The sequence below is a fragment of the Clarias gariepinus genome, chromosome 9 (assembly GCF_024256425.1).
Source record: "Clarias gariepinus isolate MV-2021 ecotype Netherlands chromosome 9, CGAR_prim_01v2, whole genome shotgun sequence".
In the NCBI taxonomy this organism is placed as follows: Eukaryota; Metazoa; Chordata; class Actinopteri; order Siluriformes; family Clariidae; genus Clarias; species Clarias gariepinus.
In genome coordinates, this window is record NC_071108.1 from 7,915,355 (window position 1) to 7,937,328 (window position 21,974).

At 37.2% G+C, this 21,974-nt stretch overlaps 1 protein-coding gene across 3 annotated transcripts in view; it reads left to right on the forward strand.

The window, feature by feature from the left end:
* Positions 1-21,974, forward strand: part of dab2ipa (DAB2 interacting protein a) — a 124,793-nt gene that overhangs the window by 15,454 nt on the left and 87,365 nt on the right. The window contains exon 1 of one of the 3 annotated variants that reach the window (XM_053504131.1): positions 17,718-18,027. The exons of the other annotated variants lie outside the window; for them this stretch is intronic. Coding sequence (XP_053360106.1) covers positions 17,910-18,027 — 118 coding nt within the window. The 5' untranslated portion in view covers positions 17,718-17,909. Of the gene's footprint in view, positions 1-17,717; positions 18,028-21,974 lie in introns of those variants that run through there. 3 annotated transcript variants of the gene reach the window in all.

The following is a 21,974-nucleotide window of genomic DNA, read 5'->3' on the forward strand; positions in this document are numbered from 1 at the left end:
TTATTTCTGATCAAAAGAACAAATATAATTCAAAAAACGATTTGTTAATTTTGATGAACGAAATTCAAACTTCCCATCACTCTGGAAGTAGAGAGCCCTCTTTAATGTTCAGTATAGCATGAACCACAGCCCATGTGGTCTAGATCTAATTCAAATCCTTTTTCCATCCATGACCTGCCATTAGTTAGTCGTCTGATTGCGTTCACCTGTTCTGGGTTTAGTTCAGATTAACCAGTCTGTTTTTATGCCATGTTGCATCATATCACGCATTTTTGTTGGTAAATCCAAGCCTTGTTTTCTTTGTTGTCCGAGTTTCTGTATAGTGTCTTCTTGAAATGTGTTACCACTGTTGATGATGATCTGCACGTGTTTTGAATTTCGCTTATCCCTAAATAAAGCCTGTAGCGTATTGCACTGTCAACTTAAAAAAAAAAAAAATTTTTTTTAATGATTACATTATTAAAAAGGGGATCCTTGCAAACATAAGCTGTACTGTACAGTATGTACAGCGAAAAGGTCTAGTACTGGAACAGCTGCTTATGTTTAGCTGAGATTAAGAGCAGCACCCATTAATTTAAACCCTGTGAGCATGGGCAATGAGCTTCAGGGAAATTAATGACTGCTGATTAGATATAATTACCTAACTGTGGAGTGTGCTTATTATTTATATTAAAATGGAGATAAGACTACACAGACTACACTTGACAGGTACAATTTCACTTAATAGCAATGTAAATATACTGCTTCATGATTGAAAACTCTGACCCACCAGGAACTCCCAGACATTTGGAAACCCATTGGAGCAGGGGCTGTACGAGGGATGTGTACGACTGTACTCTGGACTATATGGGGATGTAATGATCACTTCCAACTGAGTACTTGTACTGTCCAAGTAGTGCTCGTGAATAATTGTGTGTGCAGTTCCCCCAGACAGACGCGTCTCTTCCACCAGTTGGCAACAAGCTATCTGTGGATTTTTCAAGGATCAGGCATTCCTCTTGTTGAACGTTCACAGAAACCACTGCAGTGGGCTCAGAAGGACGATCGGAATTTTTTTTTTAATGTTTGAACCATTTAAATCTTTTCCTGTGGCTAAGAGTCTCATCATCGTACTGTGCTTGAAGTCTTCTGTTAACGTCAATCGATTTTACACCTACATGAGAAATTTCATCATATAAGTGAATGAGGTTAAACAAAAATAATAATTCCTCAATATATATAATAGTTGTTTATTATGTTTAAATGAACATAAGGTGTGTTCCGATCGACCTGAAGTAACCTGGGAAGTACACTACGCAAGTGTGATTCCAAACCGCAGGGAGCAGAAATGTTCATTTCAAAGGGAACTGCGAACGGTGTAGGGAACGAGTGAACAACAGGTCTTCACTTCACCGGAAAAGAGAATGAAAATTTCCCATCAGTCATTGCGCCTTGCTGCAGCGTGAAAAAAATCAAGCTCGAAAAAGGTTTTACTGTATATATTTATTTTCATTATTATCGAGGAGGACGTCATAATAATAGGACACAATAATTTAAAATAAAACTTAATCTCGACATCCTTAGCATTACATAGGCAAAAAAAAAAAAAAACCTCCGCACATCTTTAATTGATTATTTTTATTAATCAACAATTTATTTACAAGTTATACACATTTAATAGTACTGTACATGTTTTATCCATTGTATCAATTTAGCTCCTTTCATATTTAATGTCCGTAGTATAACATTTCCACAGCAGCAGCGACAGGTGCTTGTTACCATGGTAACACACAGAGAAAGTGACGCCTGCGCTGGTGACTTCGCAGGGTGTTCCGAATGGATGGATTTTTTCTTTTAGAGGGTTCCCTTCACCGACATCCCCTGCAAACGGAGCAGGGAGAAGGGAGCACCCTGTGAAGTGCACTTCGGAATGGAACACAGCCATAGATCAAAAGGATCCTCAGTTAGCCCCGAGTGTGTCATTCCTGCTGAATGTATATTAGACTAAAAACAGTGAGCATGCTTCTGCTTATTGTTACAGCACTGAGAAAAATGCTTAGCCATGATTGCAGGAAATTGATCTGACAATATAAAATCGTTTTACTGTTATTGCAGCTTGGGGCATGTTTGCTGGAACAGTGCTATTATACGCAATCCCGTTATATTAAAACTTCTGTTGGCCGCATTGTCTTATCAGCATTGTCCGTTCAAGGCTACTGTCTACCCAGTAACTTCTGTGTAGGTGTGAACATGTTAAATTGATAATAAGTGTTTGGATATCTGTAAATAGTTTTTGAACTGATACTCTATGGAAGGGGAAGGTTTCTTAGATTATTTAGTAAAATTATGTATTTCTTTTTTTTTTTTTTTGACTCGCCCTCATACATGACACTGGACTTCGCAACTTGTTGAAATCTTATGAAAACAAACGATTAAGTAGATTACTTAGATTTTTACTGTGTATTGAGTTGAGTCAGCTACCAGAGTAGAGTCCTACTGTAAGCAAGCACAAAATTTAATTTTAATATAGTTCAATACAGCGATAAAGCAAAAATAAACAATGCATGAATGTGCTTTAGGGTTTCTTGTTTGATTGCGAAACATTCAAGCTTAAGTCAAAAAATGGAGGCGTTACAATGACAACAGTGTTTGCTGCCACTTTATGGATTATACTTAATAAATCATATCAAGTAAATATGGTTAAGCTTTTAAAAGTCTGACTATGAAGAATAGAGCCTGTCAAAGTAACATAGCTCTTAATATCTATAGATGTGTTTTTGAAATCGGCATCCTTAACTACCAAATAAAGTGGTAGTCTACCTGCATTTGTAATACTGGTGTATTAAGCTGGTGGTGATCATAAGGTTGGAGGTTCGAGCCCTGGCTCCACCAATGTGCCAGTTTTGGGCCCTTGAGCAAGGCTTTTAACCCTGTCTCTGACCAAGGCCTTCTTACTGTTGTAGTGTTGTAATCCCTTTTTTCTTAATAGTTTTAATAAAAATGTGGTTTCTTACGCCATAAAAGGAAAACCTCCTTTGTGATTCCTCATGCATGTTGTTTTAGTCAAGACCTTTATAATTATTCTACCGTCATCACTCAGCGAAGTTTGGCCCATAATCTGTTAACGACTTATACCCCTATCTTACCTACGCGGTTTTGCGTGGTGGCTGTAAGTACGGTTCTTCATGATTTACTGCGAGTTTTTGCGCTGTGATTAGGTTTCCATCTTTCCGTGCGTTGGGCATCGCGTAGTCAAACCGCATAGGTGAGATGGGGGTATGACAGCAGGAATAACAGAGGGGGCGGGTTATTAGGGGTGGGGCTTGTAGGACGACTTACACACACTAACGGATTAGGAATGTCTGCTGTCGGCTCACGGATTACATAAATTGCTCTTAAAAACAGATTACATTTTTGAAAACATAACTAAATAACTGAGTATTTGGGTAATCCAAGTACTCTAATGCATTACCCAACACTGCTTATGGCCACACAGCTGTTTAGTCCCAATCCTGTAATTTCTCATCACACTGTGTGGAAATGCTCTTACTTCACCTTTAAACATGAATGAAAAATGGGTGAATATTCTCCACATCCTTATACCACCACCAGCATCAGCAGTAACTGTTCATACATAGCAGGATGGATCCTTGCTTTCGTGTTGTTTAATCCAAATTCTAACCCTACCATCCCAATGTCGCAGCGGAAAAGGAGACCCATCAGGAAAACCGATGGCTGTCCAATCTTCCCTTGTTCAACCGTGGTGAGTCCATGCAAATTGTAGACTTCGGTACTTTTTTGCTCTAAGCTGACAGGAGGTGCACCTAGTGCGTTCTTCTGCTGCTGTAGTCCATGCATTCCATGCGCTATGCATTTAGAGATGCTCTTTGCCCTACCTCGCCTGTAACGAGATGCGATTTGAGTTGTCTTTCTGTCAGCTCGAGCCATTCTCCCCTGACCTCTGGCATCAACAATGCATTTTCGCCAAGAGAACTGATGCTCACTGTATATTTTCTCCTTCTCAGACCATTCTCTCAGACCATTCATGGCTCTAGAGATGGTTGTGTGTGAAAATCCCAGTAGATGAACAGTTTCAGAAATACTCAGACCAACCTGTCTGGAAACAAACAACTGTGCCACGTTCAAGGTCACATAAATCACATTCCTTTCACATTATAATGCTCAGTTTGAACTTAAGCAGATCATCTTGACCATGCCTATAAACCTTAAAGCATTGAGTTGCTACAATATAATTGGCTGATTAGATACTTGTGTTAACGAGCAGGTGAAAAGGTGTACCTAATAAGTGTATGTGTAGATTTCTAGAACTCATTAAAGATTATTCTGTTACTTTAGTTCCTGTGCTCTGTAACAAGGTAAATTTAAACGTAATCATGTGATTTTTTTTTTTGAAAAAAGATATAAATAAGGTACATTAAAGGAAAAAAAAATTGTGTTTTCATTATTAACTTTTCCAGACATAACATCCGACATGAGGCGTAGACGGAATGGTTTTACGCGTCGTTATGCTCTCAGACTAACACATTCACTTTCTTTCATGTCTCTTCGATGCTACAGTGGCTCACTCTTTACCCCATACCGCTCCTGTTTTTGTTCCTGATCCATTTTTGCTAAAAAAGTCATTAAAGTGTGTCATTCTGATGCAGTAATAAGAGGTAAAACGCTGTCGCTGACACATCCACTGCTGAGCTGTGTTTCACAAAGTGATTTCAGCTGCCTGTTTGTGTTGGTGTGATGAAATAATAACAGGGTTTGGCTCCGGCGGCGCTGCTCGTCTGGGTGGAGGTAGGCGGTCTCGGGAATGGCAGCGTGGCCAGAAAACTGCTGGGATTCATTTTGCAAGAGGGACGTTAGTGAGAAGTTCTTCCTTGGCTACAGGTAGTTACTGGATCAGACTACGCAGGTTCAGTGTAGTAGATGTAGTGATGTGAAGAGATTTGGGTTTGGACAGCACTTTCTTTTGCAGCAAAAAATAATAATTTCCAATAATTTGGAAATCCAGCTTCAAATTCTTACAAGAAAGTTTCACTTAAAAAAATGACCTCTGCTTCACAGAGCTCAGTGTGTTACACTGATCAGAAGGTTGGAGGTTCGAGCCCTGGCTCCGCCAAGGTGCCGATTTTGGGCCCTTGAGCAAGGCTCTCGACCCTGTCTCTGACCAAGACCTACTAACATTTTTGAAAATATAACTAAATAACTGAGTACTTTAATGGCAGACCTAAGGTGTTAGATTACTCGTTACATCAAAAAAGTAATCCAAGTACTCTAACACGTTACCCAACACTGCTTATGGCCACACAGCTGTTTAGTCCCAATCCTGTGAGTTCTCATCACATTGTGTGCGTATGGAAATGCTCTTAATTCAACATTAAACATACAGTGGCTGTGATTTTTTAATTATTATTATTATTATTTTTTGCCATGCAGCTTCACTAAACGTTTAAACGATTCATGATTCTTTTTTTCATCCGTATTTTAGTTCCAGTCATTTCAGCAACCTCATTGTTTTCTTTGCTTGATGCAGTCAATAATGTAAAAAAAGAAGAAAAAATTGGTTTCTTTTGGTAAGAACCTGCACTTACTTTTTCTTATAGCTACTATAACTAATTGTAGAATGTGATTTTTTTTTATTTATTATAAATTTTCAAGAAAATATAGTTGAGGGTTTTTTTTATTATTCCCATATTCAGTGCAAATAATACAATAGCAACAAAGTCAGATTCTCTAATAATTTATCCCCAAGTTCTCAAAATAATTCAACACATCTTTTTATTTATTTATTTATTTATTTATTTATTAGCTAAAAGTGAGGTATATAAATATTTTGAGAACACGGATATTATTTTTAAGATAATTCTATTTGTGTGTGGTCTGAAATATACGGTACACACACGCCAAATGCTTTTTAATGACTTCAACAGTTGTTCGTACCCCTGTTTATAAATGCACATTAGTTTCATCAGCTGCACAATATTTTTTCTCTGCTCGTTCTCTATATTGTTTACCTACTCATTACATGAATCCCAAATCAATCAAGTTGTATTCTCTGTGCTCAGCTATTTTCATGTACAGGATTAGACAGACTATGGTTCTCTGTTTCATAAACACAAAAATAATAATTCAATGTAGCATCTGGTATTTGCTTGGATTTTATTAAGAAGGATTGCAAAATAGGAGCAGATCATTTATTAAGAAAAGTAGTTTCAGACTGAGCGTGATGTATAGTTCTCCTCTTGTGTGCTGATAATATTTTATTATTAATGGATCCCAATTTATAGCCATATTTTCCTTACTTATAGTGGGTTCCTAATATGAGCACGTTGATATTCTACTGCAATATGATCTACTTTGAACTAATACAGTAGATATGAGCTGTCAATCAGAAATATTTAACAGCTTCCTTTACTCTAATCGTTTCACTCTCATTCCAACAGGACAGGTTTTATATCACTGGCAAATGTTCCTTCAGACCAGAAAGATAAATCACAGGGAAAAGACACACAAATGAATGTAGCAGTGTTGCAATGTTAAAAAAAAAAAAAAGAAAAAAAAAAAAGCATTGTATTATACGAACATTTATCAAGCTAACTAGCTCTGGTGTTTTTTTTTTTTTTTTTGTTATTTTTATTATTTATTATTTTTTTTTAGCAAAAATGAACAATAATCAGAATTAAATCATGTAGTATGAGAACACCTGGCCATCTAACCTATATTGTCGGACACGCCTGATCACAACACTTGCTTTGAAACACAGGTTTTGTGGTAAAGCAGGTTCAAGCAGGTCCAACAAAGCTTAAATTATGTAAAGGTGCTTTATTGTGTTGGAACTGGTTTCCACTGAAATGAATTTTTAACATAACAGCATACAAAACATCCTGCTTCAACCCCCCTGGGGGCAGTTTAGGGAAGTGTTATGTTCAGGTGTCTGACAATATGGGAGAGATCCCCAGGTGTTCACACACTACATGCTTTACATCTGACTATTGCACTTTTTTGCTTAAAAGAAAAAAAAAAAAAAAACCACCAATGTCAACACTGATGTTGACCTACTGTTAATTTGCATGGTTGTACTGTACTGGCAACATCGGCACAGGTTTTGGCACAGGTACACTTTTTACAGTATAACAACCTCCCAACATTAGGGCCAGTAAAACTGTGGTGTTAAATGCCTGATTGCTCTGGTGACCCAACACTGATCCAACATTAAAAAAAGTGCACTTGGCTAACACTGGCACCTAATGTTGGCTCAAAAGAATGCCTGGCACTACCCCAAACCTCCGTATGCTACCTGGGCAGCAAGTGTTATAATAAATATTATGGAGCAGGGATAGCTCAGCGGTTAAGGCATTGGGTTACTAATGAGACGTTTAGATTTGAACCTCAGCACCAGTGTTGGGCCATTGAGCACGGCCCTTAACCCTCAACTGCTTATATGTGTAATAGGATAAAATGTTATAAAAAGGTGCTCTGGATAAATTCCATGACCATAAATAGATTTTAAACAAATACTTTTTTTACAAATCAACTATTAAGTTTGCATTTTGTATGAACCATGTGATCTCACTTAAGCTTGGAATATGGAATATTATGGAATATTATTGATATATTGATATGGAAATTATAGCGTGCTAACCAGAAACCTTGAGCCACAGAACACATGCTAAGCTAGTAATGCTAAGTAATATTAAAATCTGCATCTATATATTTTGGTATCGTTAAACCACAAATTGAGACTTTGATACAGAATACAGATACTCATCTATAGATAACAGATATAATCTAGTTCAGGATCAGCTTGCTAGCAGAATAGCTATTTTTGATCCAGGTATTTTGATGTAGGTAGCTTAGTGGTTAGCAATGTGGCCTCGCACCTCCAGGGACGAGGGTCCGATTCCTGCCTCGGGCCCGTGTGCGTTACGAGTTAGCATATTCTCCCCGTGCTTGGTGTGCACCGGTTTCATAGCGTCCAGGTTGTACCCTGCCATATTTCAAAGTTGACGAAAGTCAATTTTGTTTAGGCATCATCGAGATATTATCCCTGTACAGTTACATACTGTAACTGTTGGCTCAGGCTATGCTTAGCTACTCATAATAAACAGTGAGTTACAATCTGTGAACCTTTGGATGGTTTTGCATTACAGAACAGGAAGTGAAACCATAGAGTTGGCAAAATTGATACTTCCTCTTACTTTTTTTCAGACACATCAGCATCTTCTGTAGACAGTCTGGCTTTGCTCGTTTTGTATCTCTCTGTTTTCTATGTATATGGATGTAAAGTATAGGTAAAAGTCCTTTAAACGTCGGTTAAGTGTCCTTTATGGGTCACCCATTATAAGACATGAAAAATTCATTTTCATTCATTCATCCCTGTAACCTGGACGCATTCACCCTGATGAAAGCATAAATTTTTTAAAATCCTGAAAAGCTCTATAATGAACAGGAAGTTGCTTCGTACAAATTTCTCAAAGATTAAGGTGCAAAGAGGACAAAGCTTTCTACATTCATTTTGATATTGATTAATGGGGTCACTTTGAAAGTGTGTCTCAAATAATACAAGAGGTGTTCAAGTCAAACCAGGACTGCAGTATAATGTAACAGAACGCATCTATAAGAGTAAATTCGGAGCTATGATCAGCCTGCCTCCTTCACTTCTGAAACACTGGCCTTCCAGGAACTCCTGCTTGGGCCAAACATGTTGCAATGGCTTGGAGTGAGGTCAGGACTGTACGCGGTATAGTTGGCAATAACTCCCAGTCAAGTTCCTGTAATGTGCAAGTCATGTTGCAAGTTAGCCTCAAACTATCCATCAATGTTCAATTATCAGGTGTTCAAATTGCTTAATGCAGCTGAGAGTCTCATCAATTTAGTGCACATCTGTCAATGTCAATGTACATCTTCATTCATAACAAATTCCATCACCAGTCCCGCTTTTAATTTAAACACCATTTGTAGATACAAAGTAAACGCACTCCCTTTCTCTCTACGCTTCTTGTCCTGACAGGCTCACCTCAGGTGACTTGCACACTCCTCCTCATGTAATGTAAACCTTTTCTAATTATACATTAATTTTAAAGTCAAATGTGAACAAGGTCTTCCTTTTAGCACAAAATAAAGTAGACTAAATCAACAAAGCATTAAGAATTTAAAGCATTCTGGATTCCACCGATGATCTTTTTTAATCATCAAAGTATTAAAACCAGACAAAAGGTGTGTATTAAAATATAAACAATATGAGTTCATAAGTTTGCTTCTTGTTCCCGCCGTCCTCTAGAGGACTCATTTGTTAAACTTTTTAGATTAATTATTACTCAGAGGTATAATTTACTCTTTTTCTAACCGAGGAAGCGTAATGATGCAAACTCTGTTTATTGTATTTTTCCTTTATTGCATCATTGAGTGTAACGCTAGCTGCATTATGGACTTTAATATGACGTACAGTTCCTCTGCCTGCCAGAAGGGGTCACTGATTGTAAACCTTTAAGACCTTTAACACTCCGAGCCCTCGGTACAGTGACTAACATTTTTAGGTTAAAGTGACATTATCGTGTGTGTATCGTGAGTTTGACTAAAATTAGCTTTCATAAAGGTTAGTATTGAATTGTTTTTCTGTTGCAGTGCTGCTAGTCGAATCAAGAAAGCACTAAGATGAAGAAATAAAAAGCTGCATAGAAAGATGAAGATGTTTTTGCTGTCCTGTTCCTAACCCTGTCCATACAACACTCATATTTACCATCGTGGTCTCAGGCAAAATAAGAACTCTGCAGCTCCCGAGCCGATGATTATATATATATATATATATATATATATATATATATATATATTTGTGATTTTGAGCTATTTATGAGCTTTATAAATCCTGAATCAGACTCTGCTACGGACAGAGGTCGCCTGTGGCCTGTGCTGCAGAATATTCCTGCAGGTATCGCACACGTTCTCGGCTCATTGATAAATTCTGCAACGTTGCTCATTTTAAATCCAAGACGGCTTCCTACGCCTAGCGCTCGCGCAGGTGTTAAACTGTTCATGCGCCACAGGAGCTGGCAAAACTATCCATTCACTAAATCATTTGGCTCTACTTAAAGAAAGAGTGTCATTTTTATGTTGTTCTCGCTTCTCGGCACAGCCTTTAGCCAAGAAATATCACGGCCACAGCAGAGTTTTCTTTTCCTCTGCAATAGATACCCATCTACGCTCCTGGCCGTAAATCTGTTATGGAAATCTTCTCAGATATAATTTCTCTCTATTCATTAAATTCCCTTTAAAAGGTTGTTCTATCAATTTGTGTGAATTTCCAGTTGTATATGCAGAGTTGTGTAACAGTTTCCAAACATGCAGCACATTAACTGTGCAGTGATGGGATGGATGTCTCTGGGGAAAAGGTGTGGCTCCTTATTGCTTTACTTCCCTCTTGAATGTGATTGTTTTGCTGCTTCTTATGAGCATCCAGACAGATTAACCCAATCTGTTTAGGCCTGTTAGGATTGAGGTTAATTAGGTTTGCAGTGTTCGTATATGCAGTGGTTGTAGACTGATCCTGGTCTATGGAGGCTGGAAATAAATTTTGGTTTCATGGTACAGTAACATCGAATCATGGAACTGAGCAGTGCTGTGGAAAAACTATGGAGAAACCATAGGTAATGTTCCTAGTAATTAGGACCTTAAGGCAAGACATTACAGGAAAAAACTTTATTTGTATTTTTATTTTTTTAACGGATCCACTTCTAGCATGGCTCGTCATAAACTGTAGTGATAAAAATCTTTCAAAGCACAAAAGTGCTTGACCGAAGTTTCTGATATGAGACCTAGCGTCAACCTACAGTTGTGCTAAAATGTGCAGTTCCTCAAATGACCACTAGGTGAGTCAATCCCTATTGAGCCCCATGTTAAAATGTCCAGCTTTACAACAGAAATTAACATATTTTCTGCCTGGTACAAAAATCTTCTCAGCTGGATTTATCATTCATGCCATTATACAGGGGGACATTTTTTTTTTATTTAACTCCGTAATTAAAATTGCATTAAGCCATAACATTATTTATAATTAGGGGTGTGGCTGATTTGAGTGACAGCTGCATTGCAGGAATCATTGTAGTTCAACCTACCACACGAAATGTAAGAGTTGACACAGGATGATGTGTTGGATATGAATGACTCAATTCAATCAAATGCAAAGTAACGTTAGCATAAAAAAAATGTTAGCCAACTTAGCATTTTCGTTAATGCTGAAGCTATAAGCTAGATAGTTATTGGTAAATAAAAATATGTTTTAACCAACATCCAGGTTCTGTTTGTTCTGAACATCTTATTTATGCATAAACCAGGGTTTAGGCGGAGTCAGCTCCTTCATAAAACCCGTGTGTGATGTCATGGCGGGTTCGTCCATTTCTTATTATACGGGTCTACGGGTATGTCCATAACATACAGTAGCAACTTTGTTTTAGCCCTAAACTCTGCCCGTTAAACATAATTTGCATTCTGATGATGAGTAGCATACAACACTATGTAAATGATGTAATATCACATACAGCTGTATTGACAGTATTTAATGCCAGACCCCTTTTTCCCCCAGTATAGTGTGTATAATGTGTATAATGTTGTATACCCTATAGTTTTTGGTGTTGTTGCGTGATAACTTTGTTATTAATCATTCAGATTCAGTGCAACCTGTACAGTATCCATTTCTCTACTACATTATTAATGATAAAGTAAACGCACAGGTGTGTCCGGACTCCGATTGCATAAAAGCCATCCGAGACATTTAAACACTTTATCTCTACACGTCGTGCAATTAAATCTTCATATCATTTAGCTTTTCTGTTGTTTTAATGTGGGATTCAATCCTATTAACATTTGCTAGTATAAAACTAAATCAGCATCTACAGTACTGTATGCTGAACATCATAACGCAAACATTTGTCTCAATGTCCACATGCGAAGCAGGTCTCTAATTGAGTGGATGCTTTCATCACCGTAAAGGCAGCAGGCTTTTTAATTCTCCACTGATGATGTTCTTTTGCTGCGTTCATGAGCCGAGGTGAATTCTGGAGCTGGAGAATGTGCACACGGGCAGAAAGAACATGCAGTGTTTGCTTTTTCTTCCTTTCTCTTTTTCCTGTCTCATATTTCAGGCGAATCGAAGCAGAAACATTCATTATCTAACTTTGCATCAACTGTGCGCCTAAACTAAAAATGTAATAAAATGTGTGCTTAAAAAGGCACTGCGTTTTATTTTCACCGAAATAAAAACTGTTCAAGATGTCGATGGACACTGTAAAAAAAATCCTTATACTTAAAAATTTTATATTTTAATTTTTACAAAAAAAAAACAAGTTTATCCTATTTAAAGATGGCAATGTCCATAATACTAATGCAAGTTAGTATGTAAGTGATAATTTGAGTTACTACTATTACTACTACAGTGAAAATCTATATATATATATATATATATATATAGCTGCAATAAAAAAGTCTTTAGTCAACTTCAATCATTTATTTTAACAAATAGCATTTAAAAACCATTAAAATACTACAGTCATCATTCCCTTCCTCTTATCCCACCTATACAATGTAAGAGTAACTGTCAGATCTCACCTGAAGAATTTTGTATATATGAATTGTATATCAACTTGCATTAGTATTATGGACATTGCCATTTCTTGAAATACTATACCTAGAATTTCTGCCTTGTAACTGATGTACCTAGTATGTCAAATGTTACCTGCAAAATTACTCTCTGGGATACTTTGGATGTTCTCCAAAACTTTTCTTCATTTCCCTAAAGTTCTATGTCCAAAAAAAAAAAATAAATAAATAAATAAATATATATATATATATATAAAACATAAATAACAAATGCAATATAAAATTGGCAAAGTTTACTGTATTCAAGAATCATTTTTAACAGTGTAGAAATTATACAATCACCTGATTTAAAACTATAAGAACAAATGAATGTAACAATTCACTCCAGTTTATGACACACCTATAAAATTATACCGAGACAGTTTAAGTGCTGTAGTTAAATGTCACATCCAACATGAGAACTCGGGTGGGGAGAGAGTGTGAGTTTTTTTTACTCTAACCCTGGCATACTGTAGTTGTTGGTGCCAGATTGGCTGGTTTGCGTATTTAAAAAATGGATGGTCTCTAAGATTTTTACACACAACACTCTTAAGAGTTTATTTAAAATGGTGAGAAAACAAAAAAGCAACAAAAAAATAAATGGAAGCAAACGAAGGTTTTGTAGGTGAAATGACAGTGTTGATGAGAACGGTCTGAGGGAGACGACCAAGGTGCCGAGAGGAATGCAGGAACTCTATTACTCTATACAACCGTGGTGAGCAGGAAAGCATCTCGACATGCACGATACATTGAAGATTGGGGTGGGTGAGATGCACGCTCATTTCATACATCTTGGCTCTGGATTCTATTCAGTTCCAATTTATATTTGGCTAGCCTGAAAGCTTGTGCAGTAATATGCAAATCAGCTCATTACTTTTGAAAAACACTTTCCAGTCTTGTTCCTTGTTTCTAATGTTTGATGAAAAACGGTTGGCAAATTTTAAAAGATTTTAGTCTGGGTTTCTCTTTTTGTTTGCGCATATGCCTCTTTCTTCCTTCTTTCTGTCTTTTTTGTTTCTTTCTCTCTTTTTCATCTCTGTCTCTCCCTTTCTGTCTGTTTTTTTGTCTTAGTATCCATTTCTCTTCTACTATTTTTTTCTCACTTCTTCTTTTTGCTTTAACATCTCTCTCTCCCTTTCTGTGTGAGGTCATGCAGGGGTCAGAGGAATCTGAAGGCATGAATGACAGGAGCTTTTACCACTTGATTTGGAGAATTTCTCAGTCAGACTCACAAAGGCATAACACGCCACACTGTGACTCTCTTTTTCCTCCCAGAAAATCCACTGCCACCTGAGATCTAGTTCTCTACCCCACACAACCCCGCAGCCTCCATCCATCAGTTCCCATGCCACCCACACACACACACACTGCAATTAGGCTGTTTAATTATTCCCTGTAATCCCTGCACTCAGTCTAGCTTCAAATACACCGTTTCGGGTGAGTTAGGAATGCAGAGTACTTTTTATAAGAACAATTCTTCTAAACGTTGGCTAAACTCATCTACGTTCCATTATAATAGTGTAGCATCTGGAAAATCTAATGAGTTTTCATTAGCGTGTGATGGTTTCCATTATGATCTAATATTTTTAATGATTTCCACGAGGTCATCATGTAATCATAAAGCAGTCGAATTCCTTTCCGGTTTATAAAATCATGACCTCACATTAGGAACTAATGGAAATCATTCGTTAAACCATAAGAAAGAACGAATTCCCTGTGATTATTAATGCTTTATGGAGAACATAGAAAACATTTAGCAGCCCAGTGGAAAGCAATGCAATCCTGGAATTGCTACCATTATACTCTTCGGTTGTCCTGGTTCTTGTTCTTGTATCAGAGCAGTGGGGTTTGTTGATCATGTCTGTTCTTGCAAAGGTAGAAGATTGCCAATGCCAACTCAATCGTGCTCTTGGGCAGCGTGATGCTTGTCATGCCGTGTGTTACATTTTTGCGAGACTGAACTTGCAGCCGTGCACAGCTTGTTTTGTCTCGGTGTAATCTTTTTCTTCGGATTCGTGACATGAAGGTATGTGTTGGTCAGTATGACTCCGAATTTAGACTTGAACGCTTTGATTTGCTTCTCTGAGGGAGGAAACCGGGCTGCGGCGGGTTTCCTTTTCAAAATGCTGTTGACGTAGGACCAGCTTAACCTTTTACTGTCGGAGCAAACCATTGAGGAACTTTGCTATTTTAAATAATAAATGTAAGTAGTTTTAAATTGCCAGTAATTATAATTGTCGGCATTGCCAGTCTGTTAATATTTTTAAAAGCATTGCCAATCATCTTTAGCAAGATTGTTGGCCTGCAGTAATGGTGACTTTAAGTTAAAACGCTTATAGTTAAATTTATTCATGCTTACAGTGGATTCAAGTAGGACTGGGCATTTCATCAAAAATATGAATCGAAAGCAACATTCAGAAACTCTAATCGACATAATTTTGTCAATAAGTATTTTTTTTTATTCTAAAAAACTTTTTATAAATTCTGTAAACATTTGCCCCACTTTGTCTTTATATACTGTCCCCTTAAAAAACATACAACCGTGTATGTGTAGTCACATGACTCCACCACATTCAATCCCAGCTTCAATGGTTGAGCATATTTACAGGACAAATCTTGCCAGTGAATGATGACAGCTGTGTATAGATATGTAGATTATATCTACATCTATAATTGTTTATTAATCATAATCACACTAAAATGTTCAATTAGTTATGATAATAAATTAAGGTCATATTACCCAGCGCCAGATTTAAGCCAATTCCTGTTTAAAATGGTGAATGCTCAATACGATGCAGGGATACACTCGGAATGAGATGTCAGTTCATCATAGGCCACCACGCACACAGGGGCAATTTAGAGTAGCTAGAATGTTCTTAAGAGACCCTGCAGGAAACCCATGTTGACATGTGGAAAACTTACAAGACATCAGACAAACAGAAACACAGGGTCAGGGTTGAGTCAGGGACCCGGGAACCCTGAGACTTCAATGCTACCCAAGTTGCCATCCCATCATGCCAAGGCTCTTTGATTGGAGAAACAGTATTACTACATGCCTACCACATTCCAGCGCCTTGTGTTTGTTAGTTAAAGGTACATGCTCCAGCAGGCGTTTTTTCTTAATAAATTGCTCAAGTCCCCTTGCATCCCTAGGGAGATTCCAGATACACCAAATTAAAAAGAACATTTGAAACATTCTCGCAAACATTCTAATGTTAAAAGAGCACGCACTGGCTTAATAATTTGCCCATCACTAATTGCCTTACCTTCACACTTAAATTCGCTGTATCCTTTAAGCATTGCAGATGTTATCTCAAATTCCTTTATAATCATCGTCTATTGTTGAACAATTAGTTTTGCTTTACCCTAGATTGTAAACAAGCTGTTCCTGACTTGTCACTTGTCCATCAGTTTGTTCAGTAGTCATTCCCAGGTTGCTCTGTGTGTGTGGCAGTTAGGTGAAACATTCCGATATCATTAGTACATGCATGTGTACAGTACTTACATGATGTGCACAGTAGAGATGCCTTTAGGGCTTGAGCTCAGATGTCATTTCACAGCACTGTACAAAATACAATCAACTCAAACACATTGAGTATTCGGGCTATGTGTTCATACGTACTTGTACGTACAGTACATACCACAGCTATACAGTGTAGAGTGCATTTCTGTTCACTCTGTCTGCTCATGGTGGGTTTGATGAGGGCAGGGCGGTGATTTAAACAAGGAGCATGCTCATTAATGTTAATTAAACAGCTGGCAGATGCTAAATCTGTGCTGTTATGAGAGGGGATATAATATCCTTTTTGTTTACAGTCATGGCGATCATTAACCTTTGGTTACACTATATAACAGTGAATAACTTGCGGTGGCCTATAACAAAGACTAATTTTAAGTAGAAATGTGTGTGCATATATATATATATATATATATATATATACACATACATATATATATATATATATATATATATATATATATATAGACATACATACATATATATATATATATATATATATATATATATATATATGTATGTATGTGTATATATATATATATAAGGGGTTAAGGGGTTTGTGTGTGTGGAGTTTGCATGTTTTATCCCGTGCTTGGTGGATTTTCTCCCACAGACCAAAGACATGCAGATTGAGCTAACTGGCATTCCCAAGTTGTCCATAGTGTGTGAATATTGACAATGGTCATTATTGGCCATCACGGTCCCTAGTTGGACTACAGAGGTTCCAACATGGATGGAGGGATGAATGATAATTGCTGAGTATTTAATATACTGTATTATGAACCATTTTAATTTTCAGGGAACGCGAACTGCTATTGTTTGCCATTTGTAAATTCTAAATATGAATTGCTTTACGTGTATATTTCTTTTTACAACCATATGCAACTATTGTGGATCTTTTCAATCTTGTATAGTGCTCTGGTCATAAAGATGCAAAGAACTTTATTGATCCCAGAGGGAAATTGCTTATAAAGCTCACACTGTGATAAGTTGTACAGCTAAAATACATTATAAATACAGTCAATAAATATCAACTGTTGGCCACCTTTTTTTTTGCTTCTCCCAGAATTACATTTAATTACTTCGAGGGGGCCTAAAAGTTGTGATCAGGACTGAAGCTTAAAGAATTGTTGACTGACTCCTCCCCCAGATGCACTTTTCTTTAACAAAGTTCACAGAGGAGGAAGCGAGCGCCTGCATGAGTCCTGTATATTCTATCTGCCAGCCCTATTGTATTGTCAGTACACACACTGAGTGTTTTCACTGACCTTGCACGACGTCCTTGGAAAGAAGACGAAGAGATAAACGAATGCTACTGTATGGAATAGTCGTGTTGGGAGCCTTGACTTGGGAATGACTTGAGCCTGTTACTGATCACGTTCGTCCGAGTGTGTAGTAGTGTGCGGCTCTGCGTTATACACAGGTTCACGGAGTGATTTACGACCTTCCTGGAGTTGTCAGTAGCGCACCAAATACCTCTCCCTCGGGCCTCTGCTTGCAGTGGGAGGAGTAAGCGTTCCTCTCATCTTCTTTTCTATATCTTCTTGGTTCTCTTTCTGAGCCAGGAGCAGTTCTGACTTGCAGGAGACCTTAGGTGTCAGGTTTTCCTGAAGTGCCAGGATAAGCTCAAAAAGTGGAAGGAGTTTTTTCTTTCTTTTTTCTGTCTAATCTTTGATCTGTAAAAGACTGGAGAAGAGCAAACTGGAGAGTAGTTCACTCCAGTTGAAAGAGCGTAGAAGTGTGTGTATGAGTGTGTGAGATTGAGAAGGCCATGTCTGCGGTGGTGAGGAGAGTACTAGGGAGGAGGTGTCACTACCACGGGCTGCTGGCTCGCACCAGGCGTTGGAGGCAGGGCCGCTCACGCAGCCGGAGCCGGGCAGCCAACAAGGGTAAATAACACTTCAGTCGTCCTTCATGCTCCTAGTGTGTGCTACTGTTCACTCATTCACAGGAATAACAATACAGCACGGCAACACAAAGTGTAACTGTGTCTATTTATTTTATTATTTTGGAAGCTATAGACTAGGTGCACGACCAAAATAGACAATTCGTGTTTAAGGAATGTTATGTACGTTTAGTGCATCATGGACTATGTTGTACAGTATTTTTGCTAACAAAGACCCCTAGACTTTATACTTTTCTGAAGATAGAGCGTGTATTTGGTTCCTCATGGGGTCCAAACTTTCTCCAAGTTCTCCAAGTGGTCAGTGTTTGGTTGCTGGGTTAAGTGCATCTTGGATCTTGTTTGTTAAGTCTTTTGAAACCAATATGTTTTAAGAGTGCGGAATTGCCTGGAATAATCAAAACTATTACAAATGCAAACACAAGATGAATTATCTGATGATGTAATCTGCTCAAGACGACAGGTGTGTTTTGGGATGCATGTCCCTCAGGCAACAAAAAGTCATGCAAACTCAATAGAGTAGTCAGCTATGGGTCTTAAATATCATAACCATGTTTTTTTCCGAAAGCAAGAACCTTCTACTAGTTTAAATCAGGCTTATAGTATCTTTTGGGCTATTTTGGAAAAAAGAAGCATTTAAATATAGACCAAATTTATAATACAAAGCAACATGAATGATGTAGCTGAAGTTGAGGAACTGTTGATGCTAGAACTTACAAACCATTAACACATCACAGTGCTGGCGTTTCTATCTCTAAGGCTTATTTTTTTAAGGGCATATTAATAGTAATTGTTTGGAATAACCCCAGCAATCCATGCCTCGAGAAACTTTGCAAAGTGATTAAAATTTGCATGTCGTTATTTCATCTTTAGAGAATGTAGCATCTTCAACGGTGTTGTGACTTGAATTTCCGAAGCCATACATTCTAGTCTGGTCATGTTGACTTATATAAGACACATTGTTTAATCACCTTCACAGCTTTTTCCCCCCAAATCCAGACATTCTACTCATACCATTCTAATGAAAAAGATATAAGATTTGTTGATCCTTGTGTAGTTTTCCAGTAAAGCAAATCTGTCTTGCAACACTTTGGCTCTTTGTTTTGCATTGTACTGTAAATTAAGCTACAAAGCCGTAATAGTTTGCAGGAATTTCTCTTGGCTCTACTTTATTTTGAAACCGGCCCCGTAGTTAAGCAAGCATTCTAATCAGCGAGAAAGGCTTTGCAGTAGGATGCTGTGCTGTGAAATATGTGAGATTTTTTTCGTACAGGAGTGGGTGCAAGTACTGTAGATATATTTTATAGACTAGGGTTTCAGTAATGTTAGAACACTGTGAGAATTGCCTATGACCTCATTTGTTTGGCAGTTTGCCCTCGGCTCTGTATAAGGGTAAATAGAGATCATAAGTGATGTCGGTCTGTAAGGAATGTGTCACTGCTAAGGTAACATGGGTGTGTTTGTTAATGATAATGTCCACAAATAAATACTGTATATTTAACCAACAAGTTAAGCTTATCATGGCCATGAATTGATATATCAAATAAATCATTGAAATTTTTCAAAAGAAATTTAATAGCCATAAAAACACTTGTATTGGGTGTTGTATTAAAATAATGACTGAGAAAGAGACACGAACATCTTCGAATGATGCACTGGAACCAGGTTGGTGTGGAAACATAGAAATAACTTAAGCCTTCGTCATCCTTTTAGCAAATTCTCAAGGCAAAACCGCTAATCTTTTGGGAGTTTATACACAATGGTGCAAAAATGTATGATCGAATGAATGAATAACACATCTTGAACCTAGCATCATGTCACCTCAGAGACCTTTTTTTTTTCTTCTTCTTTTTTTTTTTTTTTTTTTTGCTCATATGGTTGTTTCTTATTTTGGCTAGCATTTTCCTGCTTATTGAATCTTTGAGTATCTGCCTCATCTCTTGGTACCCCATGGTCTCTGGTCTTTTGAGACTTGAATGCAGCTCTCAAGTCTGTTGCTTCACCCATCTGATCACCTTTGGGGATACGTTTTTACACTGATTAGAGCTTTCCTTAACCATTGCATCCAAGAGTGTTTGTGCTTTACTGTATTATAGAATACGAGGGAAATTTAACACATACTGTATAGTACAGTACATTAGTAAATAATAAAGTTGGGTCAAACATTGATTCATTTACATATCACAATTAATTTGGTGTGGCAATTCATGGGTCGAGCCTCTGACTCCAAAATCAATTTTAAACAATAAAAAAAATAATAATAATTTATGTTTGCATTTAAGGTGGTAAAACATAGCATTCTCTAGAATCCTACAGGTGGTATGCTTTACAAATTGAGAGTGAACTTTGTGGTAGGAGCATATTTTTTTGTTTAAAAGTTTATATATTTTTTAAATCCAACAATCTACATCGATTTGTATTTTGTTTCTGTTAATATCCCAATAAAAAATATCCTGATATTAACAAAATCACTTTAAGCACTTTGGTATTGTAATATCAAATACCTGTCATTAAAAAAAAAAAAGTAAAAGAATTGCTGTTTAGCTTTTTGGAAAACTTGAATACTAAAGTGGTTTTTTAATATTTCTACACAAAAATACAACAACAACAACAAAAAAAACTCTGCATGTCTGATATCCCAAATAGCCTCAAACTGTATGATTAGCATTAGGCTAGGTTAGCCAGCTCAGTTGGCTCTTATCTGTTATAGTTTTTTGTTTTGTTTTGTTAAGAGTCTTGATATGTGTCATCAAAGCATGTAGAATTATTCTATAACCATTAAAATGTTTAATTCATCGATTAGATTAAGTGACTTCTTATATGAATTGCATTAATCTGTAACATTGACTGTTAGCTAGTTAGCCTGCTAAATTACCTCAGGGATTCTTGTATTAGCTAGAGGTTTCTGATTTCTGGATTGTTCTCAGAATCTAAAGACATTAAAGGTTAAATTGTGAGCCATCATTTTTTTTCTTTTCTTTTTTTTTTTTTTAATGATTTGACTAAATGCTAAACAAACCTGCCATGAACATCAGTTCATTTGAATTGACGCAGACTCTGAATGTTTACTTTTTGCTTCCTCCTCCATTATGTTCATGTCATTGAATTGTAACCCATGTGAAGGAAGCCTGCTATGCAAAATTCACTTTGTAGTCATTTTTGGCAGTGGTGGGAGGTAACTAAGCACATTTACTTTGTTACTATACTTGAGTACATATTTCATATAGCTGTACATTTATTGACGTAGTTTTATTAGTGGATTTGTTTAACTTTTACTCCGCTATATCCTACAGGAAATATTTGTACTTTCTACTTCACTGGATTTCTGCATGATGCTGCATTACATAACCACAGTAGGGTGTAGCATCCGAAGTGGTAATATCACCACCTGCTGACTATTATGCTTAATTGCATGATTTCCCTTCCCTCGTACAACGTTTATGAACTATGACCACCAAGTTGTCCCTGTTGGGCCCTTAAGCAAGGCCCTTGAACCCTTAACTGCTCTAATGTATAATGAACTGAAAATGTAAGTTGCTTTGGATAAGAGCGCCTGCCAAATGCCTAAATGTAAATCCCCATAGCATGTTTGGAAAAGAAGTGAAGCACAAAGAAAATCAAGCATGCGAGACTGCACGATCTGAGTTGTATTTTAACTGGAATGTTAACGGACACAATTTGGAGAGTTCTATGACATATGCAAAATTATTTTTAAAAGAGTATTCTGTGACATTTACCGAAAATTCCTGCCAAAGGCAAAATAAGTTCTTTTAAAAAAACCGTGTTCATTCCAAAATGTGGATAAATAACATGATGCAAGCCACTTTAGTGCAATTTCTCTTCTTTTCGATCCACCCCACTCTCTTAGTCCAATAGCACACACTTGTCCGCACATCTCAAAGATTTAATTCGTTCCTTTCATTTTCACATGTA